This window comes from Pseudophryne corroboree, chromosome 5, assembly GCF_028390025.1.
Source record: "Pseudophryne corroboree isolate aPseCor3 chromosome 5, aPseCor3.hap2, whole genome shotgun sequence".
NCBI lineage: Eukaryota > Metazoa > Chordata > Amphibia > Anura > Myobatrachidae > Pseudophryne > Pseudophryne corroboree.
This window is the reverse complement of record NC_086448.1, coordinates 11,793,064-11,819,330: the sequence shown is the minus strand read 5'-3', so window position 1 is coordinate 11,819,330 and position 26,267 is coordinate 11,793,064. Positions and strand designations below refer to the sequence as shown.

The window sequence follows — 26,267 nt, the reverse complement described above, 5'->3', positions numbered from 1 at the left end:
GGTACTGAGAGTAACACAGGAACACACTGGAGACTGTGGAGAGCACCCAGCAATGGTGACTGGTGCTGAGAGTAACACAGGAGCACACTGGAGATTGAGGAGAGCACCCAGCAATGGTGACTGGTGCTGAGAGTAACACAGGAGCACACTGGAGACTGTGGAGAGCACCCAGCAATGGTGACTGGTGATGAGAGTAACACAGGAGCACACAGGAGACTGTGGAGAGCGCCCAGCTATGGTGACTGGTGCTGAGAGTAACACAGGAGCACACTGGAGACTGTGGAGAGCGCCCAGCAATGGTGACTGGCGCTGAGAGTAACACAGGAGCACACTGGAGACTGTGGAGAGCGCCAAGTAAAGGTGACTGGTGCTGAGAGTAACACAGGAGTACACTGGAGACTGAGGAGAGCACCCAGCAATGGTGACTGGTGCTGAGAGTAACACAGGAGCACACTGGAGACTGTGGAGAGCACCCAGCAATGGTGACTGGTGCTGAGAGTAACACAGGAGCACACTGGAGACTGTAGAGAGCACCCAGCAATGGTGACTTGTGCTGCGAGTAACACAGGAGCACACTGGAGACTGTGGAGAGCGTCCAGCAATGGTGACTGGTGCTGAGAGTAACACAGGAGCACACTGGAGACTGTGGAGAGCACCCAGCAATGGTGACTGGTGCTGAGAGTAACACAGGAAGACACTGGAGACTGTGGAGAGCACCCAGCAATGGTGACTGGTACTGAGAGTAACACAGGAGCACACTGGAGACTGTGGAGAGCACCCAACAATGGTGACTGGTACTGAGAGTAACACAGGAGCACACTGGAGACTGAGGAGAGCACCCAACAATGGTGACTGGTACTGAGAGTAACACAGGAGCACACTGGAGACTGAGGAGAGCATCCAGCAATGGTGACTGGTGCTGAGAGTAACACAGGAGCACACTGGAGACTGTGGAGAGCACCCAGCAATGGTGACTGGTGCTGAGAGTAACACAGGCGCACACTGGAGACTGTGGAGAGCACCCAGCAATGGTGACTGGTGCTGAGAGTAACACAGGAACACACTGGAGACTGTGTAGAGCGCCCAGCAATGGTGACTGGTGCTGAGAGTAACACAGGAGCACACTGGAGAGTGTGGAGAGCGTCCAGCAATGGTGACTGGTGCTGAGAGTAACACAGGAGCACACTGGAGACTGTGGAGAGCACCCAGCAATGGTGACTGGTGCTGAGAGTAACACAGGAGCACATTGGAGACTGTGGAGAGCGCCCAGCAATGGTGACTGGTGCTGAGAGTAACACAGGAGCACACTGGAGACTGTGGAGAGCGTCCAGCAATGGTGACTGGTGCTGAGAGTAACACAGGAGCACACTGGAGACTGTGGAGAGCGTCCAGCAATGGTGACTGGTGCTGAGAGTAACACAGGAGCACACTGGAGACTGTGGAGAGCGCCCAGCAATGGTGACTGGCGCTGAGAGTAACACAGGAGCACACTGGAGACTGTGGAGAGCACCCAGCAATGGTGACTGGTGCTGAGAGTAACACAGGAGTACACTGGAGACTGTGGAGAGCGCCCAGCAATGGTGACTGGTACTGAGAGTAACACAGGAGCACACTGGAGACTGTGGAGAGCGCCCAGCAATGGTGACTGGTGCTGAGAGTAACACAGGAGCACACTGGAGACTGTGGAGAGCGCCCAGCAATGGTGACTGGTGCTGAGAGTAACACAGGAGCACACTGGAGACTGTGGAGAGCACCCAGCAATGGTGACTGGTGCTGAGAGTAACACAGGAGCACACTGGAGACTGTGGAGAGCGCCCAGCAATGGTGACTGGTGCTGAGAGTAACACAGGAAGACACTGGAGACTGTGGAGAGCACCCAGCAATGGTGACTGGTGCTGAGAGTAATACAGGAACACACTGGAGACTGTGGAGATCACCCAGCAATGGTGACTGGTGCTGAGAGTAACACAGGAAGACACTGGAGACTGTGGAGAGCACCCAGCAATGGTGACTGGTGCTGAGAGTAACACAGGAACACACTGGAGACTGTGGAGAGCGCCCAGCAATGGTGACTGGTGCTGAGAGTAACACAGGAGCACACTGGAGACTGTGGAGAGCACCCAGCAATGGTGACTGGTGCTGAGAGTAACACAGGAGCACACTGGAGACTGTGGAGAGCACCCAGCAACGGTGACTGGTGCTGAGAGTAACACAGGAGTACACTGGAGACTGTGGAGAGCACCCAGCAATGGTGACTGGTGCTGAGAGTAACGCAGGAGCACACTGGAGACTGTGGAGATCACCCAGCAATGGTGACTGGTGCTGAGAGTAACACAGGAGCACACTGGAGACTGTAGAGAGCACGCAGCAATGGTGACTGGTGCTGAGAGTAACACAGGAACACACTGGAGACTGTGGAGAGCACCCAGCAACGGTGACTGGTACTGAGAGTAACACAGGAGCACACTGGAGACTGTAGAGAGCACGCAGCAATGGTGACTGGTGCTGAGAGTAACACAGGAGCACACTGGAGACTGTAGAGAGCACCCAGCTATGGTGACTGGTGCTGAGAGTAACACAGGAGCACACTGGAGACTGTGGAGAGCGTCCAGCTATGGTGACTGGTGCTGAGAGTAACACAGGAGTACACTGGAGACTTAGGAGAGCGCCCAGCAATGGTGACTGGTGCTGAGAGTAACACAGGAGCACACTGGAGACTGTGGAGAGCGTCCAGCAATGGTGACTGGTGCTGAGAGTAACACAGGAGCACACTGGAGACTGTGGAGAGCACCCAGCAATGGTGACTGATGCTGAGAGTAACACAGGAGCACACTGGAGACTGTGGAGAGCACCCAGCAATGGTGACTGGCGCTGAGAGTAACACAGGAGCACACTGGAGACTGTGTAGAGCGCCCAGCAATGGTGACTGGTGCTGAGAGTAACACAGGAGCACACTGGAGAGTGTGTAGAGCACCCAGCAATGGTGACTGGTGCTGAGAGTAACACAGGAGCACACTGGAGAGTGTGGAGAGCGTCCAGCAATGGTGACTGGTGCTGAGAGTAACACAGGAGCACACTGGAGACTGTGGAGAGCACCCAGCAATGGTGACTGGTGCTGAGAGTAACGCAGGAGCACACTGGAGACTGTGGAGATCACCCAGCAATGGTGACTGGTGCTGAGAGTAACGCAGGAACACACTGGAGACTGTGGAGAGCACCCAGCAATGGTGACTGGTGCTGAGAGTAACACAGGAGCACACTGGAGACTGTAGAGAGCACGCAGCAATGGTGACTGGTGCTGAGAGTAACACAGGAGCACACTGGAGACTGTAGAGAGCACCCAGCTATGGTGACTGGTGCTGAGAGTAACACAGGAGCACACTGGAGACTGTGGAGAGCGTCCAGCTATGGTGACTGGTGCTGAGAGTAACACAGGAGTACACTGGAGACTTAGGAGAGCGCCCAGCAATGGTGACTGGTGCTGAGAGTAACACAGGAGCACACTGGAGACTGTGGAGAGCGTCCAGCAATGGTGACTGGTGCTGAGAGTAACACAGGAGCACACTGGAGACTGTGGAGAGCACCCAGCAATGGTGACTGATGCTGAGAGTAACACAGGAGTACACTGGAGACTGTGGAGAGCACCCAGCAATGGTGACTGGTGCTGAGAGTAACGCAGGAGCACACTGGAGACTGTGGAGAGCGCCCAGCAATGGTGACTGGTACTGAGAGTAACACAGGAGCACACTGGAGACTGTAGAGAGCACGCAGCAATGGTGACTGGTGCTGAGAGTAACACAGGAGCACACTGGAGACTGTGGAGATCACCCAGCAATGGTGACTGGTGCTGAGAGTAACACAGGAGCACACTGGAGACTGTGGAGAGCACCCAGCAACGGTGACTGGTGCTGAGAGTAACACAGGAGTACACTGGAGACTGTGGAGAGCACCCAGCAATGGTGACTGGTGCTGAGAGTAACGCAGGAGCACACTGGAGACTGTGGAGAGCGCCCAGCAATGGTGACTGGTACTGAGAGTAACACAGGAGCACACTGGAGACTGTAGAGAGCACGCAGCAATGGTGACTGGTGCTGAGAGTAACACAGGAGCACACTGGAGACTGTGGAGAGCACCCAGCAATGGTGACTGGTGCTGAGAGTAACGCAGGAGCACACTGGAGACTGTGGAGAGCGCCCAGCAATGGTGACTGGTACTGAGAGTAACACAGGAGCACACTGGAGACTGTAGAGAGCACGCAGCAATGGTGACTGGTGCTGAGAGTAACACAGGAGCACACTGGAGACTGTAGAGAGCACGCAGCAATGGTGACTGATGCTGAGAGTAACACAGGAGCACTGAAGGGTTACCTCTTCTGTCTTTGTACATATTACTTTTTATATGATCAGTTTCCTTATAATAATTACAGTGTAAAAGTGAATATTTCTATTTCCCTAGTGAAGGGTTAAAACATGCTTTATGAACTCTTATGTGTTTGCAATGGATGCTGCTGCCCTGTGTTAGATGCCTTTGTCTCTCATACAGATACCAGGCTTGTGTGGGTCTGGCATCCAAGGTCAGCTCTCTACTAGATGAAACCTGCTTTTTCTACTTCTGTGTGTTACTAAAAGATCCTTTGTTAAGTTTCGTCTGATGCAACATATATAACATCTGCCTGGCAACTGCTATATCCAATTATGTTATGTCAAGTATTAACCACCCCTACGTACCCCACCCAGGCACCTACCCCTAAGCCAATGAGCCCTTTTACACTTGTCAGTTCCACCCATATGCATTGTCTTATATACTCTTGTTAACTTTATAATAAACAGTGTGAATTTTAACTGCTTGTCTGTGCATGTACCTTGTGGTTAAAAGTTTACACTCCAGACGTCTGTAAGGCCATCACATCGAGGGTTAAAGAAAATAAGGTCAAATCCTTTCAGCTGGGGGTTATGTCCGGGATTCAGTGATCGTCCCCGAATAATAAAGATAGAAGATTTATTGTCTGTCTTTGCTATGCGGGATTGCGGTCATACACTGAAGCTGAATCCGTGTCAGTGTTCCGGGAACACGTGACAAGGTAATATTTAAGTCCGGGACTTAATATTACGAAGTTTTTAAAACAGGTATCAGGGATACCATAGAATCTTTAATGTCTGGGACTTAAAGATACGTCTGAGAAGGGACCAGGGGTCCGAGCGCACTTCTCCAAAGACGTTAGTATCTGGGATACTTAAAATAGACCTGGGAGTCTATACGTAACGTAGAGAATACCCCGATTTGATCGCCTATATATTTTTGTATGTTTGTAGTGAGATAAGTTCTTATATTTGGTCCAGACGGCTGGTAAGTTTTCGTCTGCCAGATATCTTTACTCAAACACTTTTCTTGCTTCCTGTCTAAAACGCTGTATTTTTTCTGACATCTTGTACGAAGGTAAGCGTACCCGTCAAAAGATTTCATGTTCTCATTATACAGATAATATTGTGATATTGTCAATGACTAATTAACTGGTGTTAGCTAATGCATGCATAGAAAGTTTTTGTAAATTGCATTTTTTTTGTTGTGAAATTTCATAGAAAGTCTTTTTGTTGTGAAATTGCATAGAAGGTTTTTTTTGTAAACTGCATTTTTGTTGTGATATTGCATAGACAGTTGTTGTGGGTTGTTGTGGAAATTGCGTAGAAAGCTGGTGTAGATTGCATTTTTACTATGGGAGGGACCTATGTATAAGTAGAGTGTCGTATATTTTAGATAATTTTCTTTTAAAAGTTGTACTGTTGATTTATATTACTGTCTGACAATGGGCTCTAGTCAGAGTAAAAAAACTGCATATCCCCCGCCCCTCCCTGGTGAGACATGCAGGATGTATGTTGCCCGTAACTCTACCTCAGAGTATTATTTAGTTAACCCATGGGTGGATAATTTAGCGGGATGGACAGAGAAAGCAGGACGGGACCCATTCCTACGGGAAGGCAGTAATTACCTTTTCTATATGGAGATTTAAGAAAAAATGTCAGTTTCCAATAGCACAGAAGCGAAGCTGCAGAGGAATTGTAAGTCTTTGAAATCCCTCTCGCCCCCCCCCCCTTTTGCATTCCAATGTATCCTGCGCTCAGAGACACAAATCTCTTGGCAGCAGTAACCCTTTCACACTAAATGGGATCGCTTCCAACTTCACTGCTGGAGGGTGCGTCCACTAGCTCTATCCCTAACGCATCAATAACCCAGAGTTTAGATAATAGTAAAACACTGTCCCAAGCCCACTATTACCCTCGATGGCTGTATATCTTATTTACGCAAAACTTGCAAAGGACGCAGCTATACACATATGAAGGAAGTTTTTTTTGCCTGTGTTTTTTTGCCTGTCGCTGTAGCTTGTAAAAAGAAACCTGCGCCCACTCATAACTATCAGAGCTCCAGACGCTTTGACAGACAGAACCAACCCCGCAGTCAGGGAACATTCCAAAGACCCCGCGCACTGACGGGGCCCGGAGGAGGGTATCCCAGCCTTTATTCAACTCTCCCGTCATAGTGAGATTCACCTCTGCTGCCACTTATTATAAATGGAAGTAAAATTCCCTTTTTAGTGGACAGCGGTGCAGCAGCCAGTGTTTTGTGTTCTGACTTATGCAATACCCCCTCTCACCAGAAAAGATAGAAGGTCTCCGCCCCATGATACAGCAATTCTTACAACAGGGTATTCTCAGACATATTGTATCACCATACTGTACTCCTGTGAACCCTGTTGCCAAAGCTGATGGTAGTATGGGATTTGTACAGGATCTCAGAGCGATCAATCAGTTAATTGTCCCAATTGCACCAATTGTTCCAGATGTAAACTCACTCATTTCTGCAATCCCTACAGATGCTGCGTTCTTCTCTTACAGATTTTCTGAGTGTTGAAGAATGCCTTTTTTTCAGCATACCTGTAGATTCACAGACACAATTACTTTTGCCTTTTCTTTTGAGGGTAAACAACTTACCTGGTGCAGATTATTGACGCACCTGTTGTCTCCAGGCCACATTGAGGCCCTGGCAACCTCACCATGGTTCAGTCCTGCTACAGTATGCAGATGATCTGCTGCTCTGTAGTAAAACTGGGGAGGCCTGCCGAGAGGATGGTGTTTCATTACTAAACTGGCTTTGTGAATGTGGACACAAGGTGTCCAAAATAAAAATGCAATGGTGTAAAAAGCATGTTGATTACTTAGGTTTTGTGCTCACTCAGGGAGAGAGGAAAGTCAGTCCACAACGCATACAGTCTGTATTGGGCCTGGTCACCCCAACTACCCAGAGGGAACTACTGTCCTTCCTGGGTATGGTAAATTACTGCAGACAGTGGATATCTGATTGCTCTTATTGTGATAACATTTTGAGACAAGCCACACTGAAGGACAAACCTAAAACTGTACAATGGTCACAAGAAATGTTAACTGCATATGAAAGTTTAAAATGTATGTTGATGAAAAGTCCGGCACTTGGCCTCCCCAATTATGTACTACCTTTCCATCTATATGCAAGGGACAATTGTAAAACCATGGCGGGGGTGCTCACACAGTTTCATGGAGGGAAGTTGCGCCCCGTGGCATTTTTTTTCCAAAGTCATGCCAGTGTCTGTACAAGGTATGCCTGCCTGCCTCAGGGCTTTGGCAGCCTGTGCAATGGTTGCAGAAATGGCCACTACCCTCACTTTAGGCCACATCACAGTACTCCACACCACACATGATGTCCTGGCAATACTTAAAGGCTTACACACAGCACATGTCAGCACAACGCCTTAGTGGATATGAAGTACTCCTTTTGAGTAACCCTACCCTTACCATCAAGTACACTGCTAGTTCTTCTGGCCCTGCACCCATTCTCAATGCCCTTTTAGGCTTGAAAGGTCCCGAGGATGAACCACCCGACCTACATGACTGTGCTGCTTCTATTGAAGCTGAAACTTCTCCCAGACTTGACATGTCTCCCGTTCCCATACCAGGCGCAGACGTAGTTTTTGTTGACGGCTCATGTAGTAGGCCCAATGACAATACATACCAGGCTGGCTATGCCATTGTCACCCTCCCTGATACTGTGTTGGAAACCCTACCAATACCTTATCAGTCCGCGCAAGCTGCAGAACTCATTGCACTCACTGGAGCATGTCCCTCCCTTGACAACGTCCATCTGCTCACTCAACTTCAAGCTGCTGCGACTAATACTGATCTCTCCGACTGGACTTACCCAATTCTGCAGAAAAAATCCTAAATCAGGATTAATCTGCAAAGAGGGGAAACCCTGTATACCCCAGTCCAGTGCCCCTTTGCTCGTTGCCCAGTGCCGTGGTGTTGGTCACCGTGGTGAAGCCACAACACTCCTCCTACTAACCAGTGATTTTTATGTTACTAATGCCAAATCACTTGTGGACCAGTATGTTAGCAGATGCATCACTTGCCTCAGGAACAACCCTAATAAAGCTAAACACCAGCATCTTGAATACCCCACAGAAAACTCTAGGTTACTCCCCATTTAAAATACTAATGGGCAGGCCTTTTCCCACACCTTGGGCTAAGAAACCATTAGTAATACAGGAGGGAGATCTAGAACTTATCAGAGAAGAGTATGTCAGGTCCCTGATAACAAAACTGAATGAAATTGAACATGAGGTTGTTTGTAAAAACCCTTTTGAATCCACAGGAACCTACACACCCCTTTAAAGTCGGAGACAGAGTCGTGGTGAAGGTGCTCCCCAGGAACAAGAGCCCAGGAGACTTCACCTATGGTCCAGAGACAGAGGTCGTAGCAGTTACCCGAACAGCAGTCCTGACAGAGGAAAGTCCTACCTGGATCCATGCATCCCGAGTAAAAAAAAAGGTTCCTAGACCAGACCTAGAGAGGGAAGCAAGTGATTCCAGTGAGGTACGAACCGGGGCAGACAGCCCTGACCTCCCACCTAGCGAAGAAAGAAGAACAGAAGAAGATGAGGAACCTGTCCCCTATCTTTATCCTGGGGACTACCTTGATAGCCCTACTGGCCCTCACTCACCACACAATATGTGAGGTTGATATTACACAGACTAATGGGATCCCCACCTTGTGGTACAATTCCTCCAATACACACGTAGCCACATATATCCTTGACTATTTTATGTTCCCCAAAATTGCTGATGACAAATATTATATACAACAAAGGAGGAAATCAGGAATGTCTGAGACAGTATATATTTGTGTTACTGACGAATGGTACTATGACAATAGATATTATGGATCTAATTGTAATTCCTGGGAAGCTGTGGGGTGGAATACAGGAGTAGATTGGAAATATGGCCCATCGTTTGCAAAGAATAGATGGAGCAAATATGGAGTACCCCTACTTTCTAGACTATCCATTCATAAGATGGATGAAGGCCCAAATTCATACAGGTTTAGACTAAACATAGTGAACCCTAGCAGAAGCGACAATGAGACTTATGTACTTGGTATATGGTGGCAAGCAGGGTATTATAGTGCAAGGCAAATGTTTTATTTATGGGATATGTATAAAAACCCAAAATACCAGCCTAAAATTGCTCCCCAAAACAAACCTTTAAAGCCCCATATTGCCACTTTTAAAGATATGGTGGCTATTACTAACCCTACCTTTGAAGACACCCTAGCTATTGAAACTGGTTTCTCTGACATTAATTTTTGGTTGGAATGGATGAAGTATAGTGCTAACAAACACAATAAAAGCAACTGTTATGTCTGTGGCAAATCTAGGCCCCACCTAGGTACAGTGCCCCTTAATATACCCCTAGAACAAGAAAATTGTTTTTTTCAGCCTTTTTAATGACACCAAAACAAATGACAGTCAGTGCGAAATGTGGAAAAGGGAATATCCCATATTGTCAAAAAATCCCAACCCAGGAAGCACCATAACCATATATCCTGGAAACTACACTTGTTATACATCTAACACCACAACAGGGAGAAATTTAAAAACCTTCCCACCAGGGTATTGTGCAAATAAAAGAACAACTGTTTTAGTCAACCAAACTAGATCATTAGGCGACATTTATTACATATGTGGGAAACTGTAAATAAAAACGTAGCCTGGATTAATTATATATATTATAATCAACAAAGATTTGTTAATGATACCAAAGATGCTCTTAAAGGTATAGCTGAACAGCTAGAAGCCACTTCCCAAATGACATTCCAAAATAGAATGGCCCTTGACATGATCCTAGCAGAAAAAGGCGGTACATGTGTTTACATTAGTAAGGTGGAAGGCTGTTGTACATATATTCCTGACAACACTGGTCCCAATGGTAAGGTTACTTTAGCCATAAACAAGTTAGAAACCTTATCCATAGAACTTAAGAAAAATTCAGGTATTGATAACCCATGGAGCCAATATTTTGGATGGTTTGAAAATTGGAAACTGGCTCTTGTGCAAATAAGCATATTCATACTTGTAACTTTAATTCTTGTAGGCATTATAGTTTATTGTGTAATTCCCTGTGGAAAGAAACTTACCTCCAAAGGCATTGATAAGGCCCTGATGTATTATGACATAACCACCAGTCCTGTCACCTCCTCTGATAGTAAGGGACCCGACGATTATGTCCAATATCTCAAGAACTGGAGAAACAAGAAAGGAGCCTCACTCAAGAATCATGTCATATAATAATCATGATTCTAAGAGGGGATTGAAGGGTTACCTCTTCTGTCTTTGTACATATTACTTTTTATATGATCAGTTTCCTTATAATAATTACAGTGTAAAAGTGAATATTTCTATTTCCCTAGTGAAGGGTTAAAACATGCTTTATGAACTCTTATGTGTTTGCAATGGATGCTGCTGCCCTGTGTTAGATGCCTTTGTCTCTCATACAGATACCAGGCTTGTGTGGGTCTGGCATCCAAGGTCAGCTCTCTACTAGATGAAACCTGCTTTTTCTACTTCTGTGTGTTACTAAAAGATCCTTTGTTAAGTTTCGTCTGATGCAACATATATAACATCTGCCTGGCAACTGCTATATCCAATTATGTTATGTCAAGTATTAACCACCCCTACGTACCCCACCCAGGCACCTACCCCTAAGCCAATGAGCCCTTTTACACTTGTCAGTTCCACCCATATGCATTGTCTTATATACTCTTGTTAACTTTATAATAAACAGTGTGAATTTTAACTGCTTGTCTGTGCATGTACCTTGTGGTTAAAAGTTTACACTCCAGACGTCTGTAAGGCCATCACATCGAGGGTTAAAGAAAATAAGGTCAAATCCTTTCAAGCACACTGGAGACTGAGGAGAGCACCCAGCAATGGTGACTGGTGCTGAGAGTAACACAGGAGTACACTGGAGACTGTGGAGATCACCCAGCAATGGTGACTGGTGCTGAGAGTAACACAGGAGCACACTGGAGACTGTGGAGAGCGCCCAGCAATGGTGACTGGTACTGAGAGTAACACAGGAGCACACTGGAGACTGTAGAGAGCACGCAGCAATGGTGACTGGTGCTGAGAGTAACACAGGAGCACACTGGAGACTGTAGAGAGCACCCAGCTATGGTGACTGGTGCTGAGAGTAACACAGGAGTACACTGGAGACTTAGGAGAGCGCCCAGCAATGGTGACTGGTGCTGAGAGTAACACAGGAGCACACTGGAGACTGTGGAGAGCGTCCAGCAATGGTGACTGGTGCTGAGAGTAACACAGGAGCACACTGGAGACTGTGGAGAGCACCCAGCAATGGTGACTGATGCTGAGAGTAACACAGGAGTACACTGGAGACTTAGGAGAGCGCCCAGCAATGGTGACTGGTGCTGAGAGTAACACAGGAGCACACTGGAGACTGTGGAGAGCATCCAGCAATGGTGACTGGTACTGAGAGTAACACAGGAGCACACTGGAGACTGTGGAGAGCGTCCAGCAATGGTGACTGGTGCTGAGAGTAACACAGGAGCACACTGGAGACTGTGGAGAGCACCCAGCAATGGTGACTGATGCTGAGAGTAACACAGGAGCACACTGGAGACTGTGGAGAGCACCCAGCAATGGTGACTGATGCTGAGAGTAACACAGGAGTACACTGGAGACTTAGGAGAGCGCCCAGCAATGGTGACTGGTGCTGAGAGTAACACAGGAGCACACTGGAGACTGTGGAGAGCGTCCAGCAATGGTGACTGGTGCTGAGAGTAACACAGGAGCACACTGGAGACTGTGGAGAGCACCCAGCAATGGTGACTGATGCTGAGAGTAACACAGGAGCACACTGGAGACTGTGGAGAGCGCCCAGCAATGGTGACTGATGCTGAGAGTAACACAGGAGCACACTGGAGACTGTGGAGAGCGCCCAGCAATGGTGACTGGTGCTGAGAGTAACACAGGAGCACACTGGAGACTGTGGAGAGCGCCCAGCAATGGTGACTGGTACTGAGAGTAACACAGGAGCACACTGGAGACTGTGGAGAGCACCCAGCAATGGTGACTGGTACTGAGAGTAACACAGGAGCACACTGGAGACTGTGGAGAACACCCAGCAATGGTGACTGGTACTGAGAGTAACACAGGAGCACACTGGAGACTGTGGAGAGCACCCAGCAATGGTGACTGGTGCTGAGAGTAACACAGGAGCACACTGGAGACTGTGGAGAGCGTCCAGCTATGGTGACTGGTGCTGAGAGTAACACAGGAGTACACTGGAGACTTAGGAGAGCGCCCAGCAATGGTGACTGGTGCTGAGAGTAACACAGGAGCACACTGGAGACTGTGGAGAGCGTCCAGCAATGGTGACTGGTGCTGAGAGTAACACAGGAGCACACTGGAGACTGTGGAGAGCACCCAGCAATGGTGACTGGTGCTGAGAGTAACACAGGAGCACACTGGAGACTGTGGAGAACACCCAGCAATGGTGTCTGGTGCTGAGAGTAACACAGGAGCACACTGGAGACTGTGGAGAACACCCAGCAATGGTGACTGGTACTGAGAGTAACACAGGAGCACACTGGAGACTGTGGAGAGCGCCCAGCAATGGTGACTGGTGCTGAGAGTAACACAGGAGCACACTGGAGACTGTGGAGAGCGCCCAGCAATGGTGACTGGTGCTGAGAGTAACACAGGAGCACACTGGAGACTGTGGAGAGCGCCCAGCAATGGTGACTGGTACTGAGAGTAACACAGGAGCACACTGGAGACTGTGGAGAGCGCCCAGCAATGGTGACTGGTGCTGAGAGTAACGCAGGAACACACTGGAGACTGTGGAGAGCACCCAGCAATGGTGACTGGTGCTGAGAGTAACACAGGAACACACTGGAGACTATGGAGAGCGCCCAGCAATGGTGACTGGTGCTGAGAGTAACACAGGAGCACACTGGAGACTGTGGAGAGCGCCCAGCAATGGTGACTGGTGCTCAGAGTAACACAGGTGCACACTGGAGACTGTGGAGAGCACCCAGCAATGGTGACTGGTGCTGAGAGTAACACAGGAACACACTGGAGACTGTGGAGAGCGCCCAGCAATGGTGACTGGTGCTGAGAGTAACACAGGAGCACACTGGAGACTGTGGAGCGCACCCAGCAATGGTGACTGGTGCTGAGAGTAACACAGGAGCACACTGGAGACTGTGGAGAGCACCCAGCAATGTTGACTGGTGCTGAGAGTAAGACAGGAGTACACTGGAGACTGTGGAGAGCGCCCAGCAATGGTGACTGGTGATGAGAGTAACACAGGAGCACACTGGAGACTGTGGAGAGCACCCAGCAATGGTGACTGGTGCTGAGAGTAACACAGGAACACACTGGAGACTGTGGAGAGCACCCAGCAATGGTGACTGGTACTGAGAGTAACACAGGAGCACACTGGAGACTGTGGAGAGCACCCAGCAATGGTGACTGGTACTGAGAGTAACACAGGAACACACTGGAGACTGTGGAGAGCGTCCAGCAATGGTGACTGGTGCTGAGAGTAACACAGGAGCACACTGGAGACTGAGGAGAGCACCCAGCAATGCTGACTGGTGCAGAGAGTAATACAGGAACACACTGGAGACTGTGGAGAGCATCCAGCAATGGTGACTGGTGCTGAGAGTAACACAGGAGCACACTGGAGACTGTGGAGAGCGCCCAGCAATGGTGACTGGTGCTGAGAGTAACACAGGAGTACACTGGAGACTGTGGAGAACACCCAGCAATGGTGACTGGTGCTGAGAGTAACACAGGAGCACACTGGAGACTGTGGAGAGCACCCAGCAATGGTGACTGGTGCTGAGTAACACAGGAGCACACTGGAGACTGTGGAGAACACCCAGCAATGGTGACTGGTACTGAGAGTAACACAGGAAGACACTGGAGACTGTGGAGAGCACCCAGCAATGGTGACTGGCGCTGAGAGTAACACAGGAACACACTGGAGACTGTGGAGAACACCTAGCAATGGTGACTGATGCTGAGAGTAACACAGGAACACACTGGAGACTGTGGAGAGCACCCAGCAATGGTGACTGGTGCTGAGAGTAACACAGGAGCACACTGGAGACTGTGGAGAGCACCCAGCAATGATGACTGGTACTGAGAGTAACACAGGAGCACACTGGAGACTGTGGAGAGCGCCCAGCAATGGTGACTGGTACTGAGAGTAACACAGGAGTACACTGGAGACTGTGGAGAGCGCCCAGCAATGGTGACTGGTGCTGAGAGTAACACAGGAGCACACTGGAGACTGTGGAGAGCACCCAGCAATGGTGACTGGTGCTGAGAGTAACACAGGGGCACACTGGAGACTGTGGAGAGCACCCAGCATTGGTGACTGGTGCTGAGAGTAACACAGGAAAACACTGGAGACTGTGGAGAGCGCCCAGCAATGGTGACTGGTGCGGAGAGTGACACAGGAGCACACTGGAGACTGTGGAGAGCGCCCAGCAATGGTGACTGGTGCTGAGAGTAACACAGGAGTACACTGGAGACTGTGGAGAGCGCCCAGCAATGGTGACTGGTGCTGAGAGTAACACAGGAACACACTGGAGACTGAGGAGAGCACCCAGCAATGGTGACTGGTGCTGAGAGTAACACAGGAACACACTGGAGACTGTGGAGAGCACCCAGCAATGGTGACTGGCACTGAGAGTAACACAGGAGCACACTGGAGACTGTGGAGAGCGCCCAGCAATGGTGACTGGTGCTGAGAGTAACACAGGAACACACTGGAGACTGTGGAGAGCGCCCAGCAATGGTGACTGGTGCTGAGAGTAACACAGGAGCACACTGGAGACTGTGGAGAACACCCAGCAATGGTGACTGGTGCTGAGAGTAACACAGGAGCACACTGGAGACTGTGGAGAGCGCCCAGCAATGGTGACTGGTGCTGAGAGTAACACAGGAGTACACTGGAGACTGTGGAGAGCGCCCAGCAATGGTGACTGGTACTGAGAGTAACACAGGAGCACACTGGAGACTGTGTAGAGCGCCCAGCAATGGTGACTGGGGCTGAGAGTAACACAGGAACACACTGGAGACTGTGGAGAGCGCCCAGCAATGGTGACTGGTGCTGAGAGTAACACAGGAGTACACTGGAGACTGTGGAGAGCGCCCAGCAATGGTGACTGGCGCTGAGAGTAACACAGGAACACACTGGAGACTGTGGAGAACGCCCAGCAATGGTGACTTATGCTGAGAGTAACACAGGAGCACACTGGAGACTGTGGAGAGCACCCAGCAATGGTGACTGGTGCTGAGAGTAACACAGGAGCACACTGGAGACTGTGGAGAGCGCCCAGCAATGGTGACTGGTACGGAGAGTAACACAGGAGTACACTGGAGACTGTGGAGAGCGCCCAGCAATGGTGACTGGTGCTGAGAGTAACACAGGAACACACTGGAGACTGTGGAGAGCGTCCAGCAATGGTGACTGGTGCTGAGAGTAACACAGGAGCACACTGGAGACTGAGGAGAGCACCCAGCAATGGTGACTGGTACTGAGAGTAACATAGGAGCACACTGGAGACTGTGGAGAGCGCCCAGCAATGGTGACTGGTGCTGAGAGTAACACAGGAGCACACTGGAGACTATGGAGAGCACCCAGCAATGGTGACTGGTGCTGAGAGTAACACAGGAGCACACTGGAGACTGTGGAGAGCGTCCAGCAATGGTGACTGGTGCTGAGAGTAACACAAGAGCACACTGGAGACTGTGGAGAGCGCCCAGCAATGGTGACTGGTGCTGAGAGTAACACAGGAACACACTGGAGACTGTGGAGAGCACCCAGCAATGGTGACTGGTGCTGAGAGTAACACAGGAGCACACTGGAGACTGTGAAGAGCACCCAGCAATGGTGACTGGTGCTGAGAGTAACACAGGAGCACACTGGAGACTGTGGAGAGCACCCAGCAATGGTGACTGGTGCTGAGAGTAACACAGGAGCACACTGGAGACTGTGGAGAGCACCCAGCAATGGTGACTGGTGCTGAGAGTAACACAGGAGCACATTGGAGACTGTGGAGATCACCCAGCAATGGTGACTGGTGCTGAGAGTAACACAGGAACACACTGGAGACTGTGGAGAGCGCCCAGCAATGGTGACTGGTGCTGAGAGTAACACAGGAACACACTGGAGACTGTGGAGAAGACCCAGCAATGGTGACTGGTACTGAGAGTAACACAGGAGAACACTGGAGACTGTGGAGAGCGCCCAGCAATGGTGACTGGTGCTGAGAGTAACACAGGAACACACTGGAGACTGAGGAGAGCACCCAGCAATGGTGACTGGCGCTGAGAGTAACACAGGAACACACTGGAGACTGGGGAGAGCGCCCAGCAATGGTGACTGGTACTGAGAGTAACACAGGAACACACTGGAGACTGTGGAGAGCGTCCAGCAATGGTGACTGGTGCTGAGAGTAACACAGAAACACACTGGAGACTGAGGAGAGCACCCAGCAATGGTGACTGGTACTGAGAGTAACACAGGAACACACTGGAGACTGTGGAGAGCGCCCAGCAATGGTGACTGGTACTGAGAGTAACACAGGAACACACTGGAGACTGTGGAGAGCGCCCAGCAATGGTGACTGGTACTGAGAGTAACACAGGAACACACTGGAGACTGTGGAGAGCACCCAGCAATGGTGACTGGCGCTGAGAGTAACACAGGAACACACTGGAGACTGGGGAGAGCGCCCAGCAATGGTGACTGGTACTGAGAGTAACACAGGAACACACTGGAGACTGTGGAGAGCGTCCAGCAATGGTGACTGGTGCTGAGAGTAACACAGAAACACACTGGAGACTGAGGAGAGCACCCAGCAATGGTGACTGGTACTGAGAGTAACACAGGAACACACTGGAGACTGTGGAGAGCGCCCAGCAATGGTGACTGGCGCTGAGAGTAACACAGAAGCACACTGGAGACTGTGGAGAGCTCCCAGCAATGGTGACTGGTGCTGAGAGTAACACAGGAGTACACTGGAGACTGTGGATAGCGCCCAGTAATGGTGACTGGTTCTGAGAGTAACACAGGAGCACATTGGAGACTGTGGAGAGTACCCAGCAATGGTGACTGGTGCTGAGAGTAACACAGGAGTACACTGGAGACTGTGGAGAACACCCAGCAATGGTGACTGGTGCTGAGAGTAACACAGGAGCACACTGGAGACTGTGGAGAGCACCCAGCAATGGTGACTGGTGCTGAGAGTAACACAGGAACACACTGGAGACTGTGGAGAGCACCCAGCAATGGGGACTGGTGCTGAGAGTAACACAGGAACACACTGGAGACTGTGGAGAGCACCCAGCAATGGGGACTGGTGCTGAGAGTAACACAGGAACACACTGGAGACTGTGGAGAGCACCCAGCAATGGTGACTGGTGCTGAGAGTAACACAGGAGCACACTGGAGACTGTGCAGAGCACCCAGCAATGGTGACTGGTGCTGAGAGTAACACAGGAGCACACTGGAGACTGTGGAGAGCACCCAGCAATGGTGACTGGTGCTGAGAGTAACACAGGAGCACACTGGAGACTGTGGAGAGCACCCAGCAATGGTGACTGGTACTGAGAGTAACACAGGAACACACTGGAGACTGTGGAGAGCGCCCAGCAATGGTGACTGGCGCTGAGAGTAACACAGGAGCACACTGGAGACTGTGGAGAGCTCCCAGCAATGGTGACTGGTGCTGAGAGTAACATAGGAGCACACTGGAGACTGTGGAGAGCACCCAGCAATGGTGACTGGTTCTGAGAGTAACACAGGAGCACATTGGAGACTGTGGAGAGTACCCAGCAATGGTGACTGGTGCTGAGAGTAACACAGGAGTACACTGGAAATTGTGGTGAGTGCTCAGCAAGTGAAGCACCAACTTGGAGATGTGGTGTAAGGGACTGCCCTATGGGTCCTTCGCCGAATCTGGGTGCCATGAGTATAACCACCATTGATATGTGTATCCCACAAACTTGGGACCCTGCAGAGAACTGATATAGCGGTGCCTCATTGTACATGTCAAAACAAACCCTAGTTAAATTTGTTCTTTTTATCCCTTGCCCCCTATATAACTATCTACATTCAGTATGTGTTCATCCATTACCTGTAGCATGTCCCTGCTCCCCCATACTGTGTTTAAAACAGCCTTTATTAGTTATATGTAAGACCGTTACACGTATGTGGGGTATTCCTGTCACCATTAGAGCTTCCTATTGGTTACTTATGCCAACGGATAAGATTTTGTGCATTCTAGATCTGTGGAAGCCATACATAGATAATTTGATTTTCAGGTCAGGTATACCAGACTATTGTACAAGAGTGAGCTATACAGACAGCCAGGAGTCGCCCCCAGAAGAGGGTCACCTGAGAGGTAACACTTGTGGGAGATAGTGGAGGCTGGATATTGCAAAGTCCCCACCAATCTGAACCATTTGTAACTCCCCTGAGCAGGTCATTCCCATGGGGGGGAGAGCAATAAAGGTAGGCCAATGTGAGGGCTGGAGAGATGAGTCACTGACCCTAGGCTTAGAGGTAACCCTCTGCCAGAGATTTAGTGTGGGGACTGTTGTATTGGATTGTACTACTGAAGCGTGCTGTGCTGTTTATCACACATTCTGTTCAATAAGCCACCATTGCCATTTATCTTCTGCCATGCCCATCCTCTCTCAGAACTGGCTCAGTGTGTGTGGATGATGGACACATGAAGTTATTCCCATTCTACTATAAATATGCTCCCATATGCTATGACTGTATCCTATCTGCGATGCCTATATTCCCATCTCACTACCATAGTATTCCCATCCTTCTATGACAGAACTTCTATCCTGCTATGACATTATGCTCTCCATGCTATTTTGAAGCAGACACACTAGGATTTAAGCTGGCACAGGCAAAACGCAGAATCTAATGGACCCCTGGCCTTCACCAATCCTGCAGTTTTCAGCCCTCTGTTACTGACAAAGTGGGAGTAATAGAGATTAGGTGTAGTATGTAATCAGCAGGCATGGGAGTGGTCAAACCAATCTGAGGTCAGGGTCACTGGCTGGAGTGCAATAAGGTGGAGGCTGAGGATGGTTCCTGTGTAATCTCACCATGCCCATGGCAGCACACCAGCGCAGTAATAGGAGCTCAGTGCCCAACAGCAGGTGGTGGCTACTCACTCCGCAGCCCAAGGATCAGTGCCATGCAAGCCCATAAGTAATCCTATGTGTGATGGAGATGTTACATTCACATGCTTTCAGCAGTGTCAGAATTGTATCTTATGTAAGAGTATGCAGAATGAATGGTTTTATTTCATTTAGATGGAACAACATGGCTTCTAAGCCGTGTCATGAAGTTGATCTATCTTTATCCAGGGAAAGGCGAGATAGAGAAATTTATGTGCAGGGGACAGATAACGATCTATTATCTTGTACCAGTCATAAATATTTGGGGGTGGGAAACTGCATCCTTTATCCTGAAACAACCAGCCCTGGTCACACTAGGCCAGGAATAATAAATAAAGTAGAATTTCACCTCTTAAGAATGGAATGTCTGCTTCCCATCTGGGCTAACTCCCCACTCCCCGTTTATGGAGTACAGAGTTGGGAGGACATGATGCCTTACATGTCCAGTGTCCAGCATTAAGCTAGTTATAGAGCAAAAAGGTGGGAGGGAGGAGTGAAGCTAGAATAAGTACCAGTGTCACTCAGTGTTCATTGTCTTTTGGGGATTCAGCCGTCTGCTGAGAGATGAATCTTGAAGCTCCTGTGTGAAGTCCCCCACATCAAGAATCCTAAGTTCTTTGTGTGTTAGGCTTATGAGATATTATTTTCCTTTGTTTTCTGATATTCGTGTACTGTATGTCTGTCCATACTTGTAATCCTATTTTTTGTTATAAGCATACCTTGGATTATTTTGTTCGAATTAAATATAATTAATTCTAGCGTATTCTCCATGTCTCTTGGTGAATCTATGAACCTGTAAGACCAAAGCTACTATCGAAGCATTACTGAGTGTGCAATTAATATTTCTGTATGAAGTTATGAACAAGAGCTTACCTAGTGTGTTATCACTAAAGGAACTTTTGGTAATAGCAGTTACCGGGTTTTTATTAACCACACGTGTTGCGGTAACCATAAGTCTCTGGTGGCGATTCTCAGATTGGCATATCTGGAGAATTGAGCAGCCGGTCATGACCCTATGCCTACCAGCTCCTCTGGAAAATGCCAGAGATGGAAGATTACCAGCCCAGGTTGGCGTAACTGACTTACCACAATGGCTTGTGAGGCTCCACTGGATACAATAATGTTTCTGGGGTCACAGGGGACCCCTCCGTCCCTTCTCTTTATGAAGTTGGCGATCTTGTGGGGCAGTGTCTTACCGATGTACATAAAGAGATTATAGCTGCCTGTAGAGAAACAAATGAAAGATGAATAACAAACCATTCATCCTGATCTTCAGCCATTCTGGGCTAAGTAATGATATTGCAAAGCACAAGATTTCTAACTAGAGCATAGAGAATCCTGTCTCATCACTGTAAGTTCCCATGTTTAAATCTAGATATTTGTATCTGTTAAGTAAGGAACCCTTTGTTTGCAGTCAGTTACTTATAGGTACAAGTGATAGAGGACAGGAAGATATACAGTATGGCATGATAATATTAATGATGTTCCTACTGGGCTATTCCAGGTCACAATGCTTGAAAGAATGTATCCCCTAGCTCCCAGGTACCAGCAACCAAGCATGTTACATCCTTGTGTCTAGCCAATCACATTCTCAGATTTAAAACATTACCATATAAGGCACATTCCTTTCTAACATCATCAACTTGAACACCTGTGAAGGAAAAGTAAACCTATACAAGCGCCATCTGGTGGTGACAAAATATATTGCATCTTTAAACAAGATAATTAGGAATTAGATTATTAGGTAAATTTACTAAGCTCCGTGACTGTCCAAGTTGGCAAACACAGAAGTGGTGGGCATTTTTTTAATCTCAGAAATTTCTCTAAAGCCCAAACACGGGTGTATATGGACATACCATCAAATCCACCACTGACCAAACTTAGATGTACTTTCCATACACAGCACTGAAACACGGGAACTTACTTAGAATCGTTACTGCGAACACACTCACGGATAGCGCAAACTCACATCAAAAAGCACTTTTCAAACAGACGTCCCTCTCAGGAGTGTAGAGAAGCCTGTCCAGATCTGTGAGATCCCCGCAGAGCTTCTGTATTAAAATGTATACAAATGGTTCTAAAAATACAGGGGAAAAATGACTGAGGTCCCCCTGTATTTAAAGAACCAGTACCAGGGTCTTGGACCAGTCCTGGTTCCCAAAATACAGGGAAAAAGACATAGGGGTGGCCCATATTTTTGAAACCAGCACTGTGCTCTACTAGCCAGGGACATAATGCCACAGCTGGGGGCAGTGTGAGAATAAAGGAGCCCAGCATGTATGGGCTATATGCAGGGACGTTTTTTTGGGCTGGGTGAGCCGTGCAATCGCACAGGGTGCTGCGGCTATTGTTTGCACCAGTATTCTTTGCAGTCTAGCCGATCGCATAGAATACTGCTTAAATGTCTTACCCAAAATGGCCACCACCATATAGGAGACAGATGCTAGACTGGACCTTTAGCATCTGTCAGGGACGCCGATACCCGGAAGAGCCAGGAGCCGCCGGTGACCAGCCAGGAAATGTTGCAGTGACCGAGGGCGCCAAACGGGAGGTGGCCCATGGTGTGAAACCCCCTGACAACGAGCATACATGTACTAATACTGGGCAGGCCAGGGCATAACTGTTGGGCATAATAAATTATACTGGGCAGTATTGTGTGGGGCCTAGTAAATTGTCAGGGGCATCACTGTGTATCATACACAGTAATGCCCCTGACACTTTATTATGCCCCACACAATACTGCCCAGGACAACTTATGCGCCACAGTCACACAGTATACGTATTATTATAGTGCAGGGGTATTACTGTGTAGGGTATATTATGGTGCAGGGGCATTACTGTACTGGGCATATTGTGGTGCAGGGGCATTAATGTGTGGGGCATATTATGGTGCAGGGGGCATTACTATGTAGGGCATATTATGGCGCAGGGGGTATTACTGTCTGGGGTATATTATGGTGCAGGGGCATTATTGTGTGGGGCATATTATGGTGCAGGGGCATTATTGTGTGGAGTATATTATGGTGCAGGGGCATTACTGTGTGATGTATAATATGGTGTAAGGGGCATTACTGTGTGTGGCATAATATGGTGGAATGTTTTCTTTTCTTGCAAAACCACGCCCATTTTAATGAGGCCACGTCCACTTTTGCGAGGCCACGTCCCCTCCGGGGATGACAATTTTTTTTTACTGTACGCACTGGAAGCCAAAAATGTCTAGAAACGGCTCTGGCTATATGCAGAAGCAGCCAGTAACTGAGCACCTGGGTAACACCATGCTGCACTGCAGGGGGCAGAAGTAACATGTGCAGAGAGTTAGGTGTGGGAGGGGTGTAGTAGCTCAGAGCTACATTGCAGTGTGAGAATAAAGCTGGCCAGCATGTGTGGGCTACATGCAGAAGCAGCCAGTAACTGAGCACCTGGGTAACACCATGCTGCACTGCAGGGGGCAGATGTAACATGTGCAGAGAGTTAGGTGTGTGAGGGGCGTGTCCTATCTCAGATCTACACTAGTATGAGAATAAAGCTGGCCAGCATGTGTGGGCTACATGCAGAAGCAGCCAGTAACTGAGCCCCTGGGCAGGGGTGTATCTAGGGGTCTGAGCGCCCCTGGCAAAGTAAGGGCTGGTGGGGTCGGGCCAGCTGAGTGACATCACACGCAGCCACCCCTATGTGAAAAATGGCGGCGGACCACCTTCATACGCAGCCTAGCTGCAGGGCGTCTTCCACAGTTGCTGCAACCATAATTAAATTGCGGTCGCAGTCGCTGAGCAGGCCATTCAGCATGCTGGACGGCCTTACCCTGCGATGGATGAGCATACCCCAGCATGCAATAGAAAGGATTGCAGATTCTGCTTTCCTTACCGAATAACCTCCACTGCCATTAGTACATCTGATCCTGCCCATAGGCACACACATATACACTTACATACATACTGTCACACACACAACATACAGTACATATGATATACAGTACAGTCACACATGCAGTATATACAAATCGTTACACACACGCACACATATATAGTCACATAAATACATAGTCACACACTAATACACAAATAAATAAATACAGCAGACACTTATACACACACGCAAACATACATACACATGTAGTCACATACATAAATGCAGTCACAAACACACACATACAGACAGACTATATAGTGTTTACCCCCCCCCCCCCCCCCTCACTTCACAGACAGGGTACACTCAATCATACTTGTCTACTTTAAAGTTCTCCTCTCCGGGAGAAGCACGGAGAGATGACGCTGCTGGAGACTTTGCGGGGCGAGGCAGGGCTGTGACATCATCGAGCCCCGCCCCCACATCGGAATACGCCGCAATTTGCGTCATTTAACCCCTTCCCCACACCATGACCCGCGAATATGGGAGATTATCTCTCCATCCTTCTCACATCACTAGGGTGCAAGCAGGATGCAGGAGACCTGCCTACTCTTCCGGGGGCGCGGGGGGCTACCCCAAAAAACAGCAGCCTCCCGCAGCTTCCGGGAGAGTAGGCAAGTATGCACTATGGGGGTAATTCCAAGTTGATCGCAGCAGGATTTTCTGTTAGCAGTTGGGCAAAACCATGGGGGTCATTCCGAGTTGTTCGCTCTGTATTTTTTTCTCGCAACGGAGCGATTAGTCGCTAGTGCGACTGCGCCAAGTAAATTTGCTATGCAGTTTGGTATTTTACTCACGGCATTACGAGGTTTTTTCTTCGTTCTGGTGATCGTAATGTGATTGACAGGAAGTGGGTGTTTCTGGGCGGAAACAGGCCGTTTTATGGGTGTGTGTGAAAAAACGCTGCCGTTTCTGGGAAAAACGCGGGAGTGGCTGGAGAAACGGAGGAGTGTCTGGGCGAACGCTGGGTGTGTTTGTGACGTCAAACCAGGAACGACAAGCACTGAACTGATCGCAGATGCCGAGTAAGTCTGGAGCTACTCAAAAACTGCTAAGAAGTGTCTATTCGCAATTCTGCTAATCTTTCGTTCGCAATTTTAATATGCTAAGATTCACTCCCAGTAGGCGGCGGCTAAGCGTGTGTAAAGCTGCTAAAAGCAGCTTGCGAGCGAACAACTCGGAATGACCACCCATGTGCACTGCAGGGGAGGCAGATGTAACATGTGCAGAGAGAGTTAAATTTGGGTGGGGTGTGTTCAATCTGCGCTGTGGGCAACCGCTGCCCGCAGCGCACAGCCACCCACAGAGGAGAGGAGCAGCAGCACGGACGGGGGAAGGAGGAGGAGGGAGGTGAAGGAGGGAGCCGCAGCAGCGCTTTGTTACTGGTGGAGGCGCTGCTGCTGCTGTCCCTCTGCTTCACTATAGGCTGTCTTCAGAGAACAGCCTATAGTGAAGCAGAGGGGCAGCAGCAGCAGCGCCTCCACCAATAACACAGCGCTTCTGCGGCTCCCTCCTCCACCTCCCTCCTCCACCTCCTCTACTGCCCGGCAATCATCTGACGCTGCACCGAGGAGCCTGAGCCAGCGGAGAGGGTAAGTATAATTCTTCTTTCTTTCTTTCTTTCTTTCTTTCTCTTTTTCTTTCTTTCCTACAAAAAAGGGGGACTGTGTGCCGCAATGTGTAAAAACGGGGAATCTGCCTGCCGCAATGTGTAAAAATGGGGAATCTGGCTGCCGCAATGTGTAAAAATGGGGAATCTGCCTGCCGCTATGTGTAAAAATGGGGAATCTGCCTGCCGCTATGTGTAAAAATGGGGAATCTGCCTGCCGCAATGTGTAAAAATGAGGAATCTGCCTGCCGCAATGTGTAAAAATGGGGAATCTGCCTGCCGCTATGTGTAAAAATGGGGAATCTGCCTGCCGCTATGTGTAAAAACGGGGAATCTGCCTGCCGCAATGTGTAAAAATGGGGAATCTGCTTGCCGCAATGTGTAAAAAGGGGGAATCTGCCTGCCGTAATGTGTAAAAAGGACACGCTGTCTGCCGCAATGTGTAAAAAGGGGGAATCTGCCTGCCGTAATGTGTAACAAGGGCACGCTGTCTGCCGTAATGTGTAACAAGGGCACGCTGTCTGCCGTAATGTGTAACAAGGGCACGCTGTCTGCCGTAATGTGTAACAAGGGCACGCTGTCTGCCGTAATATGTAAAAAGTGTACGCTGTCTGCCGCTATGTTTAACAAGGGCACGCTGTCTGCCGTTATGTGTAAAAAGGGGACGCTGTCTGCCGTTATGTGTAAAAAGGGGACGCTGTCTGCCGTTATGTGTAAAAAGGGGACGCTGTCTGCCGCTATGTGTAAAAAGGGCACGCTGTCTGCCGTTATGTGTAAAAAGGGCACGCTGTCTGCCACTATGTGTAACAAGGGCACGCTGTCTGCCGTTATGTGTAAAAAGGGCACGCTGTCTGCCGTTATGTGTAAAAAAAGGGGGACGCTGTCTGCCGTTATGTGTAAAAAAAGGGGGACGCTGTCTGCCGTAATGTGTAAAAAGGGGACGCTGTCTGCTGTAATGTGTAAAAAGAGGAATCTGTCCGCCGTAAGGTGTAAAAGGGGCTCTACCTGGTGTAGTGGTGCTACTGTGCGGCGTAATTTGAATAATGGAGACTACTGTGCACCGTTTTATGAATTGGTATTATTTTGTGGCCACACCCCTTCCCCACGAAGCCACGCCACTATGTATTTTTGTGCGCGCCTAAGGCG

The 26,267-nt window shown here is 49.1% G+C and overlaps 1 protein-coding gene and 1 long non-coding RNA gene across 2 annotated transcripts in view; one reads left to right on the top strand and one right to left on the bottom strand.

Moving 5' to 3' along the window:
- LOC134927087 (alanine aminotransferase 2-like) overlaps positions 1-26,267 on the bottom strand; it is a 259,669-nt gene that overhangs the window by 182,139 nt on the left and 51,263 nt on the right. The window contains exon 4 of the mRNA XM_063921093.1: positions 20,693-20,829. Within this exon, the coding sequence (XP_063777163.1) occupies positions 20,693-20,829 (137 nt within the window). The remainder of the gene's footprint in view (positions 1-20,692; positions 20,830-26,267) is intronic.
- Positions 4,362-11,159, top strand: LOC134927088 (uncharacterized). The gene is made up of 2 exons (XR_010177552.1): positions 4,362-6,056; positions 8,680-11,159. It is a non-coding gene; the product is annotated as an uncharacterized LOC134927088 (long non-coding RNA).